At 38.2% G+C, this 21,368-nt stretch overlaps 1 protein-coding gene across 2 annotated transcripts; it reads right to left on the reverse strand.

Annotated features, from left to right (window-relative positions):
* Positions 1–2,082: 2,082 nt before the first annotated feature.
* RCN2 (reticulocalbin 2) lies at positions 2,083–19,950 on the reverse strand. 2 transcript variants are annotated; one of them, XM_020886982.2, is made up of 7 exons: positions 19,569–19,950; positions 19,070–19,175; positions 15,997–16,193; positions 8,213–8,314; positions 4,783–4,879; positions 3,441–3,583; positions 2,083–2,929 (listed from the first exon to the last, which is right to left on the reverse strand). In XM_020886982.2, exons 1-7 carry the CDS (start codon positions 19,710–19,712, stop codon positions 2,777–2,779), a joined length of 942 nt encoding a protein of 313 aa, XP_020742641.1. In that variant the 5' UTR covers positions 19,713–19,950; the 3' UTR covers positions 2,083–2,776. The 2 variants fall into 2 exon arrangements, with proteins under 2 accessions (XP_020742641.1, XP_020742640.1); XM_020886981.2 differs by having other exon boundaries at positions 8,213–8,326; positions 19,569–19,946.
* Positions 19,951–21,368: the final 1,418 nt, after the last annotated feature.

Consider the following 21,368-nt stretch of genomic DNA (forward strand, 5'->3'; position numbering starts at 1 on the left):
CTAACATGAATGTCCTAGCTTCATTTAAGTTCACATCACAAACTATAAAGTCATTTTCTGTCCTGTATATTTGCCCAATCAGAAACATGTATGAACTGATTTGTGTATATACTGTCAGCTTTTCCATTTTGAAGTAGTACCTGGAGTCAAACAAAGGAAGTTATTAAGTTCTTCAGCCAGAATCAGCTAATAATTCAAAAAGTCTCATTCTTTAAGAATAAATTCAAATTATCCTAATTCTATTAAAATCGAAATAAAAGCTTTAAAGAGGCTTGTTTAAAATTTAAATCCAAATGAAAGCATTAAACATAAACTTTTCTATTTTGAATTAGCAAAAGAAATAAACTTTTCTATTCTGCATTAGAGAAACTCTGTTCGAAGCAGATTCTTTTTCTCTGTATGCTTATAAAAGCCAATTATTTGATACTAAATCTTCACTTGGTAAGGATAGGCTGTGTTCTTACCAAAATCTTAGCAGCTTAATATAATAAAAGTCTTATTTTCTGATCATGTGAAGTCCACTGAGGGTCCACCTGACCTTCCTGGGGTCACTCAGTAATCAAGACTACTTCGGGACTTTCCATAAAGAATCCACCTGCCGATGCAGGGGACATGGGTTCAATCCCTGGTCCGGGAAGATTTCACATACAGCTAAGCTGTGCCACATAACTCCTGGGCCTGCTCTCCAACAAGAGAAGCCACTGCAAGGGAAGCCCACACACGGCAAGGATGAGTAGCGCCTGGCTTGCTGCAACCAGAGAAAGCCTGTGCACAGCAAGGAAGACCCAGCGCAGCCAAAAAACAAGAAAACTTTAAAAAAGACTACTTTGATCTTGTGGCTTCACCATTTCAAGTGAGGCGTCCTCTACAACACCAGGGCAAAGGCACGGCAGAGGTTTGTCACTGGTCTGCTTTGGGAGTGATGTATACTACTTCCACTCAGATTTAACTGGTTAGAACCAGCCCTTGTTCACCCACATGGGGGTTGGAAAGTATAATTTCTTTATGCCAGGGATTAAAGAAGTACAGATATGGATGACCACTAATAATGTCACCAAAATTCTTATAGCCACGTGAAATCAAGGCTGAATGTAGAATGCTAACTCTTAACTCATCAGATTAAAATAAAAGCTGTATCTGATCCTCTAACAATTCTGGTATAGATTTTGGAGAATGTAGTAAGAAAAACAAATGATTAGCATGCTAATCAAACTAGTTATCTCAAATACCCCGATTTCAGTAAGGTTGACAAATGGCAGATGAGTGATAATTGTGTATCTTTTAATTCTTAAAGAACCAGACAAGTATCGTAAGTTAAAATGAAAACCATGTACTTTAGCCACCGCGGTAAGCAAGCTATCATTAAAGTGTGAGAGTTTATAACCTGCATTCACAACTCACATCAGCAAAAACGGGAGCAATAGAGAGGTAAGCAGACACAGTTCATTCTATCAGAAAAGAGTTTCAGGTTTTCTCTCATACTCATAAAGACTAACTGAGCCTCCCAATGCTGTGCATGCTATCAAAGAGACAACTTCAGACTGGAAAACGATTAACAGAATGCATAGCTGACCCCTTCACCCACAAATACAGGTAATTTAAGAAAACAGAAAGAGAAACTATCTGTGAGTTAAAGCTAGGGAAAAAATAAATTTCTCACCTTCTTACTTTTCTTACTCCCCACAAAGGTAACAAGCTAACTTCCTGAATAAGGTTAAAACTGACCACATAGGTATGGACAAATGCTTATCAAGTGTGATTTTAATTTCAGTATGACTGATCTCAGGCTCTACTGGTAATTTCAATGGGTACAATCCTTACGATTGTTTCCAGCCTGAAAGAGCAAGACCACATTTGCTATACTAGCAACTGAAACATATCAGGGGTACATTGAATTACAATATGATTCTTTTATCCAAAAAAACCAAAATAAGAATATGCAGCAAGAATATAACTTAACAAAGTTTTGAGAACATTTACTTCTCAAATACAGGAACGAAAGAGGTGAGGTAATGTATAATACAACAAAACTTGCTGAATTCAAGGTTTACCTGAAAGATCAAAGAAAATCAAACAAACATATAAAAAGATAGGACATTTCATTTTTAATCAGTCAAAAAAAAAGAAAAGAGTTCTGGACAAAGTCAAATTCCACACACCGTAATGCTATAGTTACACATTAAATATAATTACTATCTATACATATGCAAAAATATAAAGTTCTATTTCATACAATAAAACCCTTTATAGAAACCATTTTAAAATTAAGCAGAACTTCTCACCATTAATATGTGAGGTATAAGTCCTTCTAAGGTTCCTTTAAAGGTTTAAAACAAAATGCTAAATCTAAAAACAACGTCCTTCTGTCAGTTCCCAAGTTAAACCTACTTAAAATAAAAATTGATAGCTTAGTCACATACTACTTAAATAATATTGTTCAGGCATCTCTAAAATCCTCCGTTTTTTGTTTTTTTTCAAGTATGGAAACAGAACTCAAATATTTCACAATACAGTACTAAACAGATGGACTGTTTAGGAAAGACTTTTTTTGTCATATGGCACAACATTGTTTCATTTCTTCAACACATGTGGAAATAAATATCAGGTTTTTGTTTTACTTTTCTCCTGAAAGGCCAAAACTATAATGTACATTAAGATAATTTTGACTCTGGTAAGACTTAGGAGTGTAAAATATAACATCAATATTTTATCACAAAAGTAAAGCTGGTAACAAACTATAAAAGGAGCCAGTGCTCTACTCAGATACACCCAGGGATCAAAGTTCATCATGATAAAAATATTCATCATGAAGCTGTCTGCCATAATCTGTGGCTTCACTTGTAAGAAACAAGTCCTGGTTCTCCAGAATCTCTTCTTCAGAAAGCTTTCGGTCACTATTCAAATCCATTTCATCAATTAGATGAAGAGCCTTTAAAATAAAACAAAAAGGTATCAGGCGTAAGAAGTATTTTTCAGCAAGATGTTCACATTTTAATGGGATCTGATTTGTCAAAATCATTCAGGTATACCAAGTACTCGTTATTGTCTAAGTATCTAAAAGTACTAACTCTCATGCCTGGGTCTGTCTACAGCCATTTCTCACTACCTCCTTTCTTAATTTCTGCTGGGTTCTGTCTCCTCCCAGCTCAAATCCAATTCAGGATATCTCAAAGTCAAGGAAAATTAGTATAACTCATTTTGAGCCCCAGAGGTAAATACAAACTTTCATTATTCTATTGTACTATTCAATTCATACATAATACCATTTTAACTTCCTTGTCTCTTTGACAGTCTAAAACAGATCTTAGATTTAAATCAAGAAATAGCAATGCATTGATCCTAAATAACTCCACTATTTCCTTCTTTGGCTTAAGGTTCTGAATTTCCTTTACTACAATAGCACAAATTTGGGGATGAGAGAATCACTCTGTAATACTTACCTCTTCTTGTGCAATGCCCTGGTTATTGGGTACAACCCAGGACAACAGTTCTTGCGGATCAAGTCTGCCATCAGCATCTTTGTCATAATCATTCATGAATCTATCTTTCTCAACAAGTATCCACTCTGGATCTTCATTTGCGGCTATTAGTATATTAGTATTAAAAAAGAACATAAACATGCATACACAAGAATATCACATGTATACAAAAAGAAGTCTGATATAGCCCCAGATAGAGGAAATGAATTTAAAGCTTACCACATAAAGGAGGCCCAAAGAAACAAAGCGATTAACTGAAAAGGGCTGAAATAAGTGCAAACTCTGTAGTAATGTTCAAAAGTGATACTCAGAGTTTTAAAATTGCTGCACAGAGGGGTGGGATATGGAGGGAGATGAGATGGAGGTTCAAAAGGGAGGGGACATATGTAAAAGTGTTGCATAAGGACCTCCCTGGCAGACCAGGCATTGGGCCTCTGTGCTTCCACTGCAGGCACCGTGGATTCAACGCCCTGGTGGGGGACCTAGGGTCCCACATGCTGTGTGGTGTGGCCAAAAAGAAAAAAAAATCAGCTTTGTTATAAAACTGTTCTGGGATAAAACTCAACTGAAAGAGTGAAAAAACAAACAAACAAACATGAAAGTCTATGTAAAGATCTTAGGGAGAAAAAAAAAATTTTAAGTGTTGCATATTATCACAAACTAGTAATTTTGCTAACTGCTGCTATTTGTTCTGATATTGTTTGCCCAAGTTTGAACTGGGTAATGGTTTTATGAACATCATGTAAGTAAATCTTCCCGTGTGTTCTTACAATGTGTGTTCTTACAAAGTAATACCATAGGTAATTTTAAAGTGACATTCACAGTAAGTGACGCTAAGCAAAAATTCTTAAAAGACAGCGGTTTATACAAAAAGCTGCATATAAAAACTCCTTAAATTTCAAACACTCGGTAAGCCACTTTCCACAGTCTTATTCTAGTATTTATAGGATTTTATGTATTTTTTTCTTCTAAGATCTACATGCAAAGGTACAGGAGGTCTATTTAAAAATATCAACCTTTACTTCCTCAGCTATCTGAATTGATAATTACATTGTATTTGTTTGAAAACGAAGAAAAATGCTTGGCTCTACATGTCGAACTAAAAGTGAGCAAAACAGCATTCTCAGATAGGCTTTAAGTCCCTTTGTTTCGCTAGTATTTTATTGAACTTGGCAGAACAAAGAGGTATCAGGCCCAGTTATTCTTCCATTTTCCTCTGTCAAACAGAGCTCTCAATGAGCAAGACTATCTTTCAATTTCTTCCTTTTTCCCCCTTCCTTCCACACATCCCCAGTCTACTTACTCGGGTCCCGCCTGTAGTCACCAAGAAATTCTTCCAAACTAACAAATCCATCACCATTTTTGTCATGTTCTTCTAAAGCCTCTTGAATGACAAATTCCTATTGCATGTAGGTTCACAAAAAAAAAAAAAAAAAAAAATCTGTCACAAAAGTTTCAATCCCATCACCATCTCAATCAATCCTACTATAGAATTAATTATTGAATTATTTCTACTATAATTAATCCTACTATAGAAATAATTAACATAATTATTCTTTAGGAATAATTATTTTGTCTATACTTGCCACACAATCTTTTTAAACACTGGAATTTAGAAGCAGGAATAAAACCCCAAATAGCTTAGAATTTAACATCCTTAAGCTTCTGTTATTGAGCACTCTACCTCACCCTCCTGCATAACCTTGGCAATAAACTCACACTTCTATTTTCTGCACATTACTGCCTTCTGAAGAATGATCTATCTTATACTACCTTTGTTTTCTTTGATTTCACTTTCCTGCCAATCCATTAACAAGCCAAAAGAACGCTCATCTCAGATGTCTCTGCACAGAACTGTTGCCTGAAATGGGTCAGTACCCTATACAACTTCAACTCTCTTGCTTCCTCTTCCACCCATCTACCCTCATCCACCCTAGACTGCCCCCAAATCGGTTCCTGACTCTTTCTAAGGCTCCTTACCAACTATTCTCTTCTGACCCAAAGATCACACCCTTTCTAGTTATGTTTTCCCAAGATAACCTGCTTCAGTGCTTCCCTTACTACATTCCTGCACCCCTTGGACCCTTTTCTTATCATGCCAGTCCTCACGCTACATCAGACCCACATCACTTTCTCCTTCCAGAATCTGAGGAAGATACAAAAATAGAAACCTAATCCTTATAAATTTATTTTTTGCCACTTCTGTGGGCTCTCACTGCAGCTTGGAAGTCTATCTCTGCCTCAGCTTCCCTAACACTCTATGGCTGTTTTTTGACATCTCTATTTCCTCTTAACCGCAACTCTCTCCAACATGCTCTTGGCAAAGACTTCCTGTTTTTCTGAGCATGGTAGAGGTCTTCTGAAATCCTTCCTTGTTTCCCAGCATTCATTCTCATCTTTAACCACCTCTATTTCGATGCCTGTTCCTCTCATCCTTCTCTTTGATCTCAGCAGTTAAAACTCTGCCCCTCTTCTCTAGGATGAAGCCCTCAACTGTCTTCCTAGATCCCATACTTCCCCACTTCTGGAGTGCTTTCTTTTACTCTTAACTCCAGCCTCTCCAACCCTTTCCACTAGCTCCTTCTTCTATGCCTTTAAAAACATTCAGGTTCCCATGACTTTGCTGCACTCTTTAACCACCATCCTGGTCTTTCTTTTCCTCTCAGAGGTTACATCTACTGTTCTCATTTCCTCATTACCTGCTAATACGTTTTCAGCCTGAATTCATTTTCAGCCTGAATATGTTTTCAGCCTGGATTCTAGCACCACAACTACAGTGAAATATATTCTCAAAAGTCTCTTATTGTAGTCAAATCCAGTGGCTTTATCTACATCTGTATGAAACAACACTTATGTAGAAGTTGTTGGTTTTTTTTTTTAAATCATATATAACAGATTTTCGATACAGAAACCAGGGGATGTTAACCTGGAGACCCAAAGATTAGTTTTGGAGAGAGGATCTGAGAATCTCTTGATTCACAGTATATTATGTGTATGAACACGGACATATTCAGAACTTTTCAGGGGCAGGGTACACAGCTTGCATCATATTTTTTCTAAAGGAGTCTGTGATCCAATTAAAGAATCAAAGATCAAAATGATTATTGCTTCATTCAAGTAATCCTCTTGGGAAACAACAGACTTATTTCAAGAATGCTGCCTTGGTTAAAATAATTTTTAAAATTATGTGAATGAAAATGTTTTAAAATTCCAACTTTTAATTCAAAGTAGAATCATTTAGTTGATCTTATATCCTGCCCTTTCCTATCCTATATACCCTTAAAGGGGAAAAAAGGGAAAAGGGATCCACAAAGACAATTAAGGTAAACAGAAATTAATGAAGTTGATCTGAATGAGACACCATCTTAGGATCATGCATCTTGTGTGCTGCTATCAACTCCAACTCAACACAAAGACTATCCTTTCCCATCCTGACATATCCCATTCTGCAATGGTACTGCTTTTGTATCTGTTACTCAAGCTTCCAACCTCAGAGTCATTTCTGATTCTTGCCCTCTTCCCCTCCCATGCTACATCAGTCAACATTCCTGTCTATGCTTTCTTCAAAATGTTGGTCATTCATCAATTCATTCCATTGCCACTTCATATTCCAGGGCCATACACATAATGCCTAAATTATTTCATTGCTATCACTGGTCAGTTCCCTCCTCAGTCTTCAACTGTTCCTTATTCCCCAGATAATCAAGATGCAACATCCTCTGCCTACCATGCTAGGGCTCAATTATCTGATTTCCACTTAATTCTGGCACTTAAATAAACTGTGCCCAGCACTGTTCTCAAACTAGGTCATGTACTTTGTGGAAAGTAAGAAATCCAAAGCCTCACAATGGCAAGAGAAATGGTACTGATGGTGGTGTCTTGCCACTGAGCTAGAGAGAAAAAGGTTATCTGCAGTCCTGCTATCAAGGCAGCAGCATCCAACCAGGACCCATTAAGCAAAAAGCTACATCTTCCCTCCCTGAAATGTCCAGGGAACCAAGCCACACAGCTGGGGGCTGATGCCAGGCAGCAGACCTCAATGTAAATGTTTAGCCTATTTTTTAAAAGCCATTTCTTATGTTAATGTTTACTCTCTAATATGATAGTTTCTGCTCTCAAGAAGTTTACCAAGTCATAGCAGGGACTTAATCAGTGTTGACTTATACCTAGAACTCAACAAAATTTTGAAGAGCTGGTACTTCTTTTAAGTACTAAAGGGATGAGAGGACTCATTATGCCTAAAGCTGCAAAAACATTACTAGTCATTAGCAGTTGCATCCCCCCACCTCATCCCACCCCCATACCCTATGAAAAGGGATCTAAATGTGATAGTGTTCCCAAACCAAAAGTTTTCACAAGTAACCTTGTAAACTAAACAGGAAGTTCTAGTGTTACTAATATTGAAACACCTGAGAAAAGTCTTAAAGCTACAAAAGGACAAGGAAGGCACTGAAGATAACCCAGTTATGGAAGAGAAACTAGCCAGGGAAAGACGGATACACATACATATTTCAGAGATTAAAGAAAACCTCATTCCTTACCTTCTCCCACCCTGTACACACCCCCAATCCACCAGAAAGCCTCCTTCTTCCCACTCCTTTTCTGAAGCAAGGAAAAGTTTAGATCATCTCCTAAAATTCTGTTTTCTATATAATTCATTTTCATTACTGTGTAAAAGTAAATTTTAAAGTTTTGGCTATTCAATAGTTATCTTGAAATTTTTTCTTCCTTACCGTCATATAATCAACTTCTTCAGGATGCTCAAAAGCAATAAACTCTTCAAGGTTCAAACCAGGGCCTGAATCCTGGTTAGCTTTTTCAAATCGCTTCTTGTCCTTTAAATGAAGCTTTGAAAATTAAATATTGAACATTTAAAGGTTTTCTCATTCATCCCATAATGTCATTAAAAAATACTTTGAAAAATACAAGCTATGTGAACTCTACAGTACATTTACATCCATTATCACATTTTATCTTCACATCATCCCTTTGATGGTAAGTTGGGCAAATAAGCATTTACTAGAAGCAGTGCAGCAGCATAGGGAGACTCAGATCTGGATTCCAGCAACGCCACTTACTAACTTGTTACTTAGGGCAAACTGCTTAACTTCTTTGGGCTCCTCAACTATACAAATGGGATAATTTGACACCAAAAACAACAGAAGCAAAAATAAACAAGTGGGACTACATCAAACTAAAAGGCTTCTACACAGCCAAAGAAATCATCAACAAAATGAAAGCCACTCAATGGAGGAAAGTATTTGCAAATCATCTATCTGATAAGGGGCTAATATCCAAAATATATAGAGAACTCGTACAACTCAAAAGAAAAATAAACAGTCCAACTAAAAAAAAATGGGCAGGTCTGAATAGACGTTTTCCGAATACATACAGATGGCCAACAGGCACATGAAAAGATGCTCAGCATCATAAATCATCAGGGAAATGCAAATCAAAACCACAGTGAGGTACACCTGACACCTGGATGCTATACAACAAGACAATCCAGCAATTCCACTTCTGGGTATTTATCTAAAGAAAATGAAAATACCAACTCAAAAAGATGTACAAGCCTCTATGTTCACTACAGCATTACTTACAATAGCCAACACATGGAAACAACCCATATCCACTGATGGATAAATGGATAAGAAATTATATTCCACTATATATATATAGTAGAGCATTACTCAGCCATAAAGAATATAATCTTGCCACTTGAAACAACATGGATATACCTCAAGGGCATTATGCTATGTGAAATAAGTCAGAGAAAGACAAATACTGTATGACCTCTCATATGTAGAATCTAAAAACAAACAAACAAAAACATTCCTCTAAAACCAAGTTCACAGATGGAGAGAATAGACTGGTGGCTGCCAGAAGTGGCTGGTAAGGAAGTGAGAGAAATCAGTGAACTGTTTTTTTTTTTTTCAGTTTAAATAAACTGAACAATTCATAATAAATAAGAAAAAATCTCTATTAAGCAACTGGGATGAGAACTTCTATCAAGCAATTAGAAAACATATTAGGTACTCAATAAATGTTACATATTACTATTATTCATAGAAAAACTGAGATTAAAATGATTTATTGACAGGGATGTCAGGAAAACAGCTAAAATATATTGAACTTGGATCCTTCCTGTTCTTTCTACAATACTACACACTATCTTCTTTAACAATCGCAGAAATTTTTTGAATGCCCCCAAAGCAATGAATTTAGATTATCTATTAGTTTCTTGGTGTGCCTATTTCTGTTTCTGGTCTTCAATATGACTTTTCAAAAACACTGTAACAGGTTTCAAAAAATAGTCCTCTTATGAGAATATTTCTGGTAAATATTTGGAAGTCTACTCTCTGTAGGCTCTTTATAGTGCTTATTTTCTAAGTCCAGATAAATACATCAAAAGCTGAAAAGCCCCTATCTTGGAGTTGAGTTAAACAATCACACCATTTTCTACTTGTCATGCCCATCTTCCTTTCCTTTCCCCTCAAGTACACTTTGGTGGGAAACCAAGTAGTAGCGACTATTAGAGAAAAAGCTGCTTTTAATCAATTTTCTCAAAGGTAATTCTGTAATTAAGAGCATTGGAAGCCAATAGTGGCATATTGCTAATCCTGCATACATTTTATTTTGAGAAATTCCTAGGAATAATTTTCCTTTTAATAAATTGATGTGTATTAAACCACACATTTTTTAAAAAGCACAATTTCAAATATTTTAGAAGCTTTTAATTTATGTGTTTCACTGTTGAAAAGAAATGCTCTTTTCAATTTTTTAGAATGCTAGAGGTTAGGTAGCAGTCATTTACTGAAACACTAGTTCTTTTACGATGACTGATTTACAGTGGAGAGGCTCACTTCTTTCCCCAAGGAATTTGTCTTTTAAACACCCAGATTCCACTAGCCAGTTATATTCACCAAATCATGACAGAGGAAAAAAAATGTTTCCAAATAGGTGCTTTTAACTTAATGTTTCTTAATTTTAAATAACTAGACTAAATAATGTACATGTTATGTTCAGGTTTAGCATGGGGGAAACGTAGAAAAACAAGAACTGGAGGTACTTAGCTGAGTCAATCAAGTTTTTTGAATAAATCACTATTCAAAATACTAAAGTGCTTAGATTTCCTTATGAAAGAACCCTTCAATCTGGAGCAAAAAGGTTCATGTTTCAGCAGAGGGAGCTGAATTTGGCCAAATTTGCCTATGGAAAGAAAGGATCTCTTTCAACAGCTGAGATTTCTTTAAAAAAAAAAAAAAAAAAAAAAAGAAGTACTTTTCTCATTTACATTTCTCAGGTTTTTAAAAAATAATGTGATTTTTTAAAGTTTTATTCATGGTCATTTAAAGAACACAATTTATTAGAGACTCATATTAAAGAAGCTAATACACCAAAAGATTTTTTCCAAAGGGGCAAATTTCTAAAAGATGACCACAAAGGACTGTCAGTTTCATAAAACCTCAACACTTTTTTTCTGTATAAAACCCTTGTGTTCTAGTACACAGAAAATACTATGCACAGTAGTAAAAAGATAGACTACCATAGTCATTTATTTTTACATTGTAACAGAAACTTGTGAAGAACAAAACTGCCATCTTTTGGTAGACTAAAGATTTTACATGAGGAAATATATAACCTGTGATAATAGAGCAAAAGTCTAGGTCTTAAAATTCTGATTAGCCACATGCATGATTAAATCTTACACAGATAAATCCTGCTTACACATGCACATTCATGTGGCTTTAAAAGTTATAGGAATTGAGCTTTTGCCAGGTAGGTCCTCAAACTTTAATTATCCTGCTTAAAAGTGCTGACTATACTTGTTCATCAGGTCATAAAGAAATAGTTTTTTCTGGCATCTCACAGCCTGCAAGTCATTATTCCAGGTTATCTCTATTCTTTATATGAAAACATTAAAAGTAACATATAATTCAGCTATCAAATTGATTTTGTTTTTTAATAGGCTTCCATACAGAAACATTTTATTTGGATATCCAATTACTTTTTATGATTATTTTATGGTACAATGTTTAGGCTCTTAACTTTGATCAAGATCGATGCATTCTTCATCCTTTTATTTTTTATTTTGCAGAATCATGCAGTTGTGTCTGGGTTCATTTTTACATCCCACATCCACTTTTAGTGGGTTATATATGTAAATATATATATATATATAATTCTAACAGAGTATTATAAATAGAATTTCATGTAGAGACATATTCCTATGTTGTGGAAGAATATGCAATAGGATCAACAGGACTCCCATTGAGAAGTGTTCATTTCAGGGACCCATTAATTCCTTTAGGCTACAAGGTCCATCTAATTCATTCTTTAAAAGTACAGTCTTATAATCAACATGTCCTGAGTATCTGGGTGGGAAACACAGCATTAAAATCAGACATCTTTATTTAAAAATAAAAGACTGCTCATAAACAGTTTATGTAACAAGTCATGTATTTCTTTAAAGTGAAGATTTTCTTCTCAATACCATCATCTATTATTACATTCCACCCTCCAAAGAATGTAGATTTTAAAAACCTACACAATTTTCCTACTTTCTGATGAGATAATAATTAATCTTTTGAGTGAAAAAACACAGAATCTACTTCTGCTAAGATTTTAAAATACTGTATTTAACATTTGTATTATTGCCTGGCAAAGAAGTCATAATGTCATACCATGGTTTGGTTTTAGAAAAAATCTTGGAATGTGAACGATGCTTTTAAGATGAGTTAATTCCTACAGTAAAGGAAAATAACTAGCAGACAGACAAATTCTAGATCTCATTATCATCCTTTGTTTTCTTTTTAGCACTAAGTAGTGAAAAGACTTTTCAGTCTGCTGTTAGATGAAGACCCAAATAAGGAGAAAAGGAGGATATTTTCCCCCTATATATTAAATCTTATCTATTCTAAAGCTGATACAGTTAACAAATGCTTAAACAACTTCTAAAAGCTGATTGTTAGGTATTAGAGATAAACATGTGACTCACATGTTTTCTTCAACAGTTTTCTTTCAAATTAACATAGAAGGATTTACCAGTTCAATGCTACTCTATTTCTCCATACTATTATCATTTCCATTTTTAGATATGAGGAAGCTGAGGCACAGGAGGTTTGATTTAACCTAAAGGCACATCACTGTCAAGTGGTATTGTGTGCGTGCTCAGTCCTGTTTGATGCTTTGCGACCCTTTGGACTGTAGCCTGCCAGTCCATAGGATTTTCCTGGCAAGAATACTGGACTGGGTTTCCATTTCTCCTCCAGGGGATCTTCCCAACCCAGGGATTGAACTCGCGTCTCCTCCAGCTCCTGAATAGCAAGTGGATTCTTTAGCTGATGAGCCATTGAGGAAGCCCTTGCTGAATGTAAAGCCAAGTTGACTGGCCCCAAAGCTGGAGTCCTTAACCTCCACACTGGTGGTATAGGCACAGCATGTGCATAATCATGTCAACTACAAATTGGCACATGCCATGGAAGAGGACTGGCTCAGAGGTTAAAGCATCTGCCTGCAATGCAGGAGACCTGGGATCGATGCCTGGGTCGAGAAGATCCCCTGGAGAAGGAAATGGCAACCCACTCCAGTATTCTTGCCTGGAGAATCCCATGGATGGAGGAGCCTGGTGGGTTACAGTCCATGGGGTCGCAAAGAGTTGGACACGACTGAGCGACTTAACTTTCACTTTCACTTTCATGGGTGCTTGCCATCTACCTCTACAAGAATTAAATCATGTGCTGCTGCAGCTGCTGGCCTCCAACACCCTCTGAAGGAGCTCAGGACGGACAGCAGAAACCAGGCACTCTGAGTTCTGGGAAAACTGGCAGGACCGGTCTTCAGATAGTTAGGTATTCTCAGGAGATAAATTCATGAGTCCAATTCTTGTATCTCCTCATCTCCAGAAAAGCACCAAAATCCTTCATGGTTGACAACTGTTTCTCATGACTAGCAGAAGCTTCATAAGACCAGCAGAAACTTTCTAAAAAATAAATGTGCTTGACTGTATGTACTCGCCCTTTACCAAAATCACATATATACTGTCCTTTCCTTTCCCCCTACATCTTTGGAGCAGTTTCTCAGAGCTATCTGAGGTGCTGTCTCAGAGGCTGCAGTCCTCATATTGCCTCAATAAAACTTAACACACGACCCTCAAGTTGTGCACTTTTTTAGTCGACAATCCTTAGCAGAGAAACAACCAATTTTGAGTTAGTGATGACCTACAGAGTTCAAGTGGCCAATATGGTTCTAAAATAAATAGCATATACAATGCTACAATATGGCCACATTAAAAACTAAACTGTAGATACCAACAAAGAAAGCTCAAAAGTCTTCAAAGGACCCTTGACTAATATTTTGGGACACAACCTTTGCAAAAAGTTGTTTATTTTTTCCACATACAAAAACCTCTTTTTTAAAAAAGTCTTTAAAATTACCTCTAAAATACAAAGTATTCATAATATCAACCTCTAAGGCTTAGAGTAATTTGTCTTACAGAGTTCCTACTAATTACTAAGTAAAGTTTTTAAAAGTTCCTATTAATTCCTAAATATGTCCTCCTCAACTCTGCTTAAGAAGTATATTTCAACAAATCAAACCATGAGACACAACACAATTCACAGTGATACTGAAACTTTAAAAATAAGTTATTTTAAACGGTGCAGCCACTATGGAAGACAGTGTTGCAGTTCCTCAGAAATTTAAAAATAGAATTACTATATATGAACTAGCAATTCCACTTCTGGATGTACACCCAAAAGAATTAAAGGCAGGATCTCAAAGAGATATTTGTACATCCATGTTCATAGCAACATTACTCACAATAGCCAAAAAGATGAAGCAACTCAACTCACCATTGACTGACGGATAGCAAAATGTGATATATACATATAATGGAATATTATTGTCTTTAAAAGGAAATTTTGACACATACTATGACCTGGACAAATCAGGAGACTGCTAAATGAAATTAGCTAATCACAAAAAATATACTGTATGATTCCACTTATATGAGGTACCTAGAATACAGTAAGTCTCATTCATATGAACCTTCAAGTTGCAAACTTTCAAAGATGTGAACGTGCGTCTTCATGTCCAATCACTTAAGTTAATTCACATGTCTGGCGTCCATTGTCACATGCATGCATCCTCTCCAAGTGCTTATGCTTTTGTGTACCTTACTGTACAGTACTGTACGGAGTACAAGCTTTGAAGGTGGCATTAGTGGTACAGAACCAGTCTGCCAATGCAGAAGATGTAAGAGACACAGGTTCGATCCCTGTGTTGGACTATGGAATATGGAAAGGAGAGAAGGAAATGGCAACCCATTCCAGTATTCTTGCCATGGACAGGGGAGCCTGGCATTGCAAAGTCAGATATGACTGAAGCAACTCAGCATGCATGCAGACACTGTATAGAATACAGTAGTACAGTCTCCTTATTTCAAGGCCAAGATGTCCAGAGGCAAGCATAAGAGCAGAAGTACTGGTACTACTGTACTTTTCAAGGTACTATACTGTAAGATTAAAGCTGTTTTATTTACTTATTTATTTAGTGTGTATTATTTGTGCAAAAAGTATTATAAACCTATTATAATACTGTATAGCTGTTTGTGTTTGTTGAGTACAGGCCAACTTTGTTGGACTTATGAATGCACTTTTGGAACGGAACTCATTCATATGTTGGGGAATTACTGTAGTTGAATTCAGATACACAAAGTAAAGCAGTGATTGCCAGGGGCTGGGGGAAGTGGAAACGGGGAGTTATTTGAGGCTTCCCTGGTGGCTCAGATGGTAGAGAATCTGCTTGCAATGCAGGGGACCTGGGTTCAATCCCTGGGTGGAAAAGATTCCCCTGGAGAAGGGAATGGCAACCCACTCCAGTATTCCTGCCTGGAGAATTCCATGGGCAGAGGAGGCTGGCAGCCTACAGTCCATGGGGTTGCAAAGAGTCAGACACGACTAAGTGACTAACACTTTAATGGGTTTAGAGTTTCAGTTTTGCAAGATGAAATAAATTCTGGAGACTGATTGCCTGAAAGTGTGAACATAGTAATAAAAAAAATATGGAACTGCACACTTAAAAATAGTAAAATGGTAAATTTTATGTGCATTTTACCACAATTTTTTAAATGTTTAGTTATTTTATATAAACCTAGGTACTTAAAAATGGGAATAGACCTCTATAATCTTCCTAATAAATATGATACAAAACCAACCGTTCAATAACACAATAAAATAAAATATTGTGAAACATATCAAAATACACTAAAAAAGCAACCCAGGAAATGAGAACAAATGATGCAGCTAAGAAAAGGATGCAGGGAAAACTGAGGTAGTCCAGAATAAGAGTCCTAAATCTGGCTAGAAAGGAAACATCAAAACGACCACTAAGGTGGAACAGGTGATTGCCTAGAGAACAAGGCAATCCAGTTGATGACCTCAGGCTTCTTGTGCTCACTCATGCAGGAAACTGAACTGATACGATCAAAAGAAAAAGCTCGTGCACACATACTTACCTGCCTAAAAGACTCCTCTTCTGCATCATCCAGAGCAGTGTTCTCATCAAAGTCGATCACCCGATCATACATCTGAATGTTGTATTCATCCCATGACACACTACCATCATTGTTTTTATCATACTCAATAAACTGTTGTTTCGCTTCTTGCATAGCATAATGTTTAAAAGACATTTGAATCCATGAACTGAGTTCACCTATGAGAATTTCCCAGAACACAATGAATGTGACAGTAATTCTGATACTTAAGAGAAGTGAGGATTTCTAAACATTCTTTAAAAGAAAAAAAAAAACTTTAGTGTTTATAAATATTTGAGTGAGAACTGGTTTAGCTGTGTTCATAGAAATAAGAGGCGGCGGCGAGGAGAGCTATTTGGAATCTAAGAATGTTATGTGTTATCTACCCAGAATGTAAGCCCTTTGAGTATGGAGAGTTTGGTATATTTTGTTCACTGAGGTACTCCAAATGACTAGAAAGCACCGGGCTCAACAAGTATTGATTAAATAAACTACCAATTGGCTGAGAAAGCACTTGACTTTTAAAACATATTATCCAAAAAATTACAGATAACTTTTGCTAATTGGGCTTTCCTGATAGCTCAGTTGGTAAAGAATCTGTCTGCAATTCAGGAGACCCTGGTTTGATTCCTGGGTTGGGAAGATCTACTAGAGAAGGGATAGGCGACCCACTCCAGTATTCTTGGGCTTCCCTTGTGGATCAGCTGGTTAAGAATCCACCTGCAATGCAGGAGACCTGGGTTTGATCCCTGGGTTGGGAAGATCCCCTGGAGAGGGAAAAGGCTACCCACTCCAGTATTCTGGCCTGGAGAGTTCCATGGACTGTACAGTGTACGGGGTCACAAAGAGTTGGACACGACTGAGCAACTTTTACTTTGCTAATTATCACAGATCTCTCAGGAAGCACAAATATTTGAATAGCTACCCACTTATTTTAATATGTATTAGAAAAAAGTGTTCTTCGTTTACAAAAGTAATATAAAGTTTAAAATACATTTTACATTGAGTTGAATCAAGACTATATTAAGGAAATAATAGATAAGTAAGTATGATATAAATTCTGAAAAATGCACTCAAGTGACTGAAGTTTGAGAAACATTGTTATAGTATATTAACATTAACTATGTCATAAATCATCTGGAGGAAATTTTAACAAAGTTATGGGTAGCAATTATGATTTATGCCTGTCTTCTAATAGCTATTTGTCTTAACTGGGTATCTGAAAACATAGAAGAAAAGTTTCTAAATCTCAAATGTCCACTTTCAAATCAACTTTTAAAAATCTATCTTAAAATATTTTTAAATATCTATAGAGATATTTAGTATATGCATCATAGAAAAAAGGGGATGAGGGGAGAAAAACATACATATTTGTAAGGATAGCAAGAATATCCATTTGGTTTAAAGATAATACATCATTTAGTTTAAAGAATGGTACTCTGTTAGTTTGGGGGAGGTCAGGTGAATAGAGAAAAGTAAAGATACTTTGTCTCTCCTGAAACTTTAAATTGGGATAGAATAATTGTGATAATCATGGAACAATTACTTTATACCAAGTCCTCTACAGATGCTGTCTCTAACCCTCAAAACAAGGCAATTATAATCATTGCTTTACAGTTCAGGAAATTGACATTAGAAATTGAGGACTCATAACTGATAAGTAGCAGAGTCCAGATTCAAATCCCAGGTTTGGCTTCAAAGCCCAAACTCCTTCCATTGAACTTTGCTGTCTCTCAAGAACCCGAGTCCAATCCTGGCCCTTAATGTGCAAATAAGCAAAACTTCCCGAAGAGTCCTCAAGCAGAATGATCATCCAGGCATAACAAGATACAGAATGGAACAGAGGCCAGAAATAGGGCTTCACACTTCAGCTCTACTGTTAGAGGTAAGTTTACCCTCTCAAGGTTTTGTTTTCTCATCTATTAAACGAAGATTTGGACTAAGTTCCTTTTAACTTTTTAAAAGCTTACTATTAAATATTTGAACATATATAGGCCCTTAGAGATAAATGCCACCAAGTTTTCCAAATCATTTTGTGCACTCTCTAATGTAGCCAAAGATGGACCTATTCTTATTGGATAATTAGTCTAGAAGCTCTGTTGTTCACGTAGAAGGAACAAAACCTTAATATTGGTGACCACACTTGAGGGCACTTCATTGACAACACATCTTGAATTTACCAATCAGCTTGTAATTCTCTCAAGCAACTTCATTCTTCAGATGTTGAGCAGCATTTAAATGAGAGTTATAGCAAAACAGCTCCTGAATTTTTGTTGAGGATCAATTTGGAAAAGTTAACAGGGTTCTTCAAATGAATTAAGCAATGGGGAGAGGCAGGTGCACAGCTATTTATTTAGAATATTCTTTTAATAATCTGTGCATTTCATTCCTGATTCTAGAACCTATCTAAGAGCACTCAGTTTTTATTTTTTTTAAGTGAAGGATATTAAAGGCTGAATTAAGGGCAGGAGATATGGATTCTAATTCTGGCTTTGCCACTCATTTGAGCAAGGTACTTATGCCTCTGGGTTTCAGTTTCTTCACCCCTACAAAAAGAGGTGGATATAATGATTCTATGGTTCCTACCAAGTTATAATAATCTGTCATAAACACAATTCACACCCAACAGTTTCTTTTCTACTTGTTTATAAAAAGAAGCAAGTTCTTAAGATTCTAATGAAGCATTTATCAAAAGAGCAATAAACTTAATGCCTTAAGGTTTTAGTATGTTTCTCCAAAATGAATCACATTGTTGACAGTAATAAAAAGTCATGTGAGGAGTCGAGAAATTGCTCTAGGTATGACCTCAACACACCATGAAGGGTCAATGATGCTTATGTATTACTGAAGAAAGCATTGAGCTTTACTTGGTATCCTACGTCTAAAGATTTCGAGGTATAAAACCTACTCACCATGTCCTTTTTCCCCTCTCACATAGCATCTCTAATTGATTGCAACACTAGTCATCTACACTCAACAGACACCCTGCTTAAATGTTTGTATTTGTCTCCTACAAAGGGATGTCTCCATTGTTAGTTGTGTAGGACGTCCTTACTTTCGGTGAGAAAGCCATCTGAGTCCAAGTCAATCTTCTTTATGATTGACTTCAGTCTTTTGTGCTGCTCTTCGGGGGAGAGTTTAACATACTCATCGACTTCTTCCTTTGGGAGGTAAGCGATATACAGGGGGGTTCAAGCATTACTATCAGGAGGGCAAAATGGTGGAGAAAAACAGAGCTATTAGAGACCTCCGTTGCCGAGGGCTTTTGGGGTGACCCATATCTGCTCTCCAAGGGCCCTGCCCCCAACGATCCCCCCAGTGATCCTGCCCCTTGCAGGGAGAGTAGACGGGATCCGGCTCTTGGGCCGCACTATTTTCACGAGCTTACAGACCCCGGGGTCCATCGGAGAGTGAGCGGCGCCCCGCCCGGCCCCCATTGTCAGGCTGCCCCGACCAGGCCTCGCCCGGCCGCCCCCTTTGTCCCGCGGGGACAAAGCCCGCGGCAGCCGCGCTGCGAGGCCCGGCCCTCCCAGCCTCCAGTCTGGCCGTCTCACCTGGCCGCCCAGCAGCGCCTCGCGGTCGTAGTCTGCGCGGTGCTCGCCCTGCCGGTAGTGCAGCTCCTCGGCTTCCCCGGCGCCGGCTGCCGCGGCGCACAGCAGCAGCAGCCCCAGCGTGGCGGGCCTCGGGTCCAGCTGCATCGCGCCGGCCAGCCGCGGACACACAGAGAGGCGAGGAGGGAAGCAGGCGGGGCCCACGCCAGCGGCGGCGCTCGGACGGACGCTGCAGAGAGGCGGCGCGGCGTACGTACGGAGGTGGGAACGGAATGCGGAGAGGGCCGTGGCCTCAGTTTCTAGGGTGCCGTAACGCTGAGGCCCGAGCCACAACTGCGATGGTGAAAGTGGCCAGGCCGAGGCCTATATATCCCCGGTATGGGGGCGGGGCGGCAGGCTACGCCGCTGATTGGGTCGCACGGCGCTGGGGGCGGGCCGCGGCGATGTGGCGATCTGCTTCGGGCAGAGAGGCTCCCGGAGACTGGCGGTCGCGCCCGGGAGGGGAGACCCCCGGGGGAGCCTTTCCTTGCGCCACGACACCCTCCAGAAGACACGCCCTCACTCCACCCTCGCCCTGTCTCTGTCAGTCAGCCTCATTCCTGCCCGAAGCTCCCTGTCTACTCCATGTAACCGACCCTGCTTCCATCAATGAGCAAGGCTGGAGATTTGGGTGAAAATAATACAGTACCTAGGAAAATCTTTGTATTTCCAAGTCTTTAATGTATCTCTATTTACTTACTTGACCAGAGCAGAACGAATGAACCCGGGTACTGAAGCCAGATGTTTTGTGTCTGATACTCAATTTCGCGATTTACAAGTTCTGTGACCTTCGCAAAGTTTGATGTTGTTTAGTCGCTAAGTCGCTTCCTACTCTTTGCAACCCCATGGACTGTATGTAGCCTGCCAGGTTTCTCTGTCCATGGGATTTTTCCAGGCAAGAATACTGGAGTGGGTTGCCGTGCCCTTCTCCAAGGGGTCATCCCCACCCAGGGTTGGAACCCGCGTCTCCTGCTTTGGAATGTGGATTCTTTACCACTGTCCCTAAGTGAAATGTATAATTCAGTAAATTATGTTTAAGACATAAATTATTCTTTAAGACTAGCATATACTTGGCCTACTTAATATTGCTCTGCAGGAGACCTGAGACTCCTTCTCACAACCGAGTCCCAAACATTCCCTGCCACCTGCCTGGAGAGCTGGCACTCAGGATGAGACTTACCATCCAGGCATTTAAGAAATATTGACACTTTTTATATAGTTATAACTGGACATGGAACAACAGACTGGTTCCAAATAGGGAAAGGAGTTCATCAAGGCTGTATATTGTTACCCTGCTTATTTAACTTATATGTAGAGTACATCATGAGAAACGCTGGGCTGGATGAAGCACAAGCTGGAATCAAGATATGCCGATGACACCACCCTTATGGCAGGAAGCAAAGAACTAAAGAGCCTCTTGATGAAAGTGAAAGAGGAGAGTGAAAAAGTTGGCTTAAAGCTCAACATTCAGAAAACTAAGATCATGGAATCTGGTCCCATCACTTCATGGCAAATAGATGGAGAACAATGGAAACAGTGACAGACTTCATTTTTTTGAGCTCCAAAGTCACTGCAGATGGTGACTACAGCCATGAAATTAAAAGACACTTGCTTCTCAGAAGAAAAGTTATGACCAACCTAGATAGCATATTAAAAAACAGAGACATTACTTTGCCAACAAATGTCCACCTAGTCAAAGCTATGGTTTTTCCAGTAGTCATGTATGGGTGTGAGAGTTGAACTCTCAAGAAAGCTGAGCACCTG

The sequence above is a fragment of the Odocoileus virginianus genome, chromosome 16 (genome assembly GCF_023699985.2).
Source record: "Odocoileus virginianus isolate 20LAN1187 ecotype Illinois chromosome 16, Ovbor_1.2, whole genome shotgun sequence".
NCBI classification, from domain to species: domain Eukaryota; kingdom Metazoa; phylum Chordata; class Mammalia; order Artiodactyla; family Cervidae; genus Odocoileus; species Odocoileus virginianus.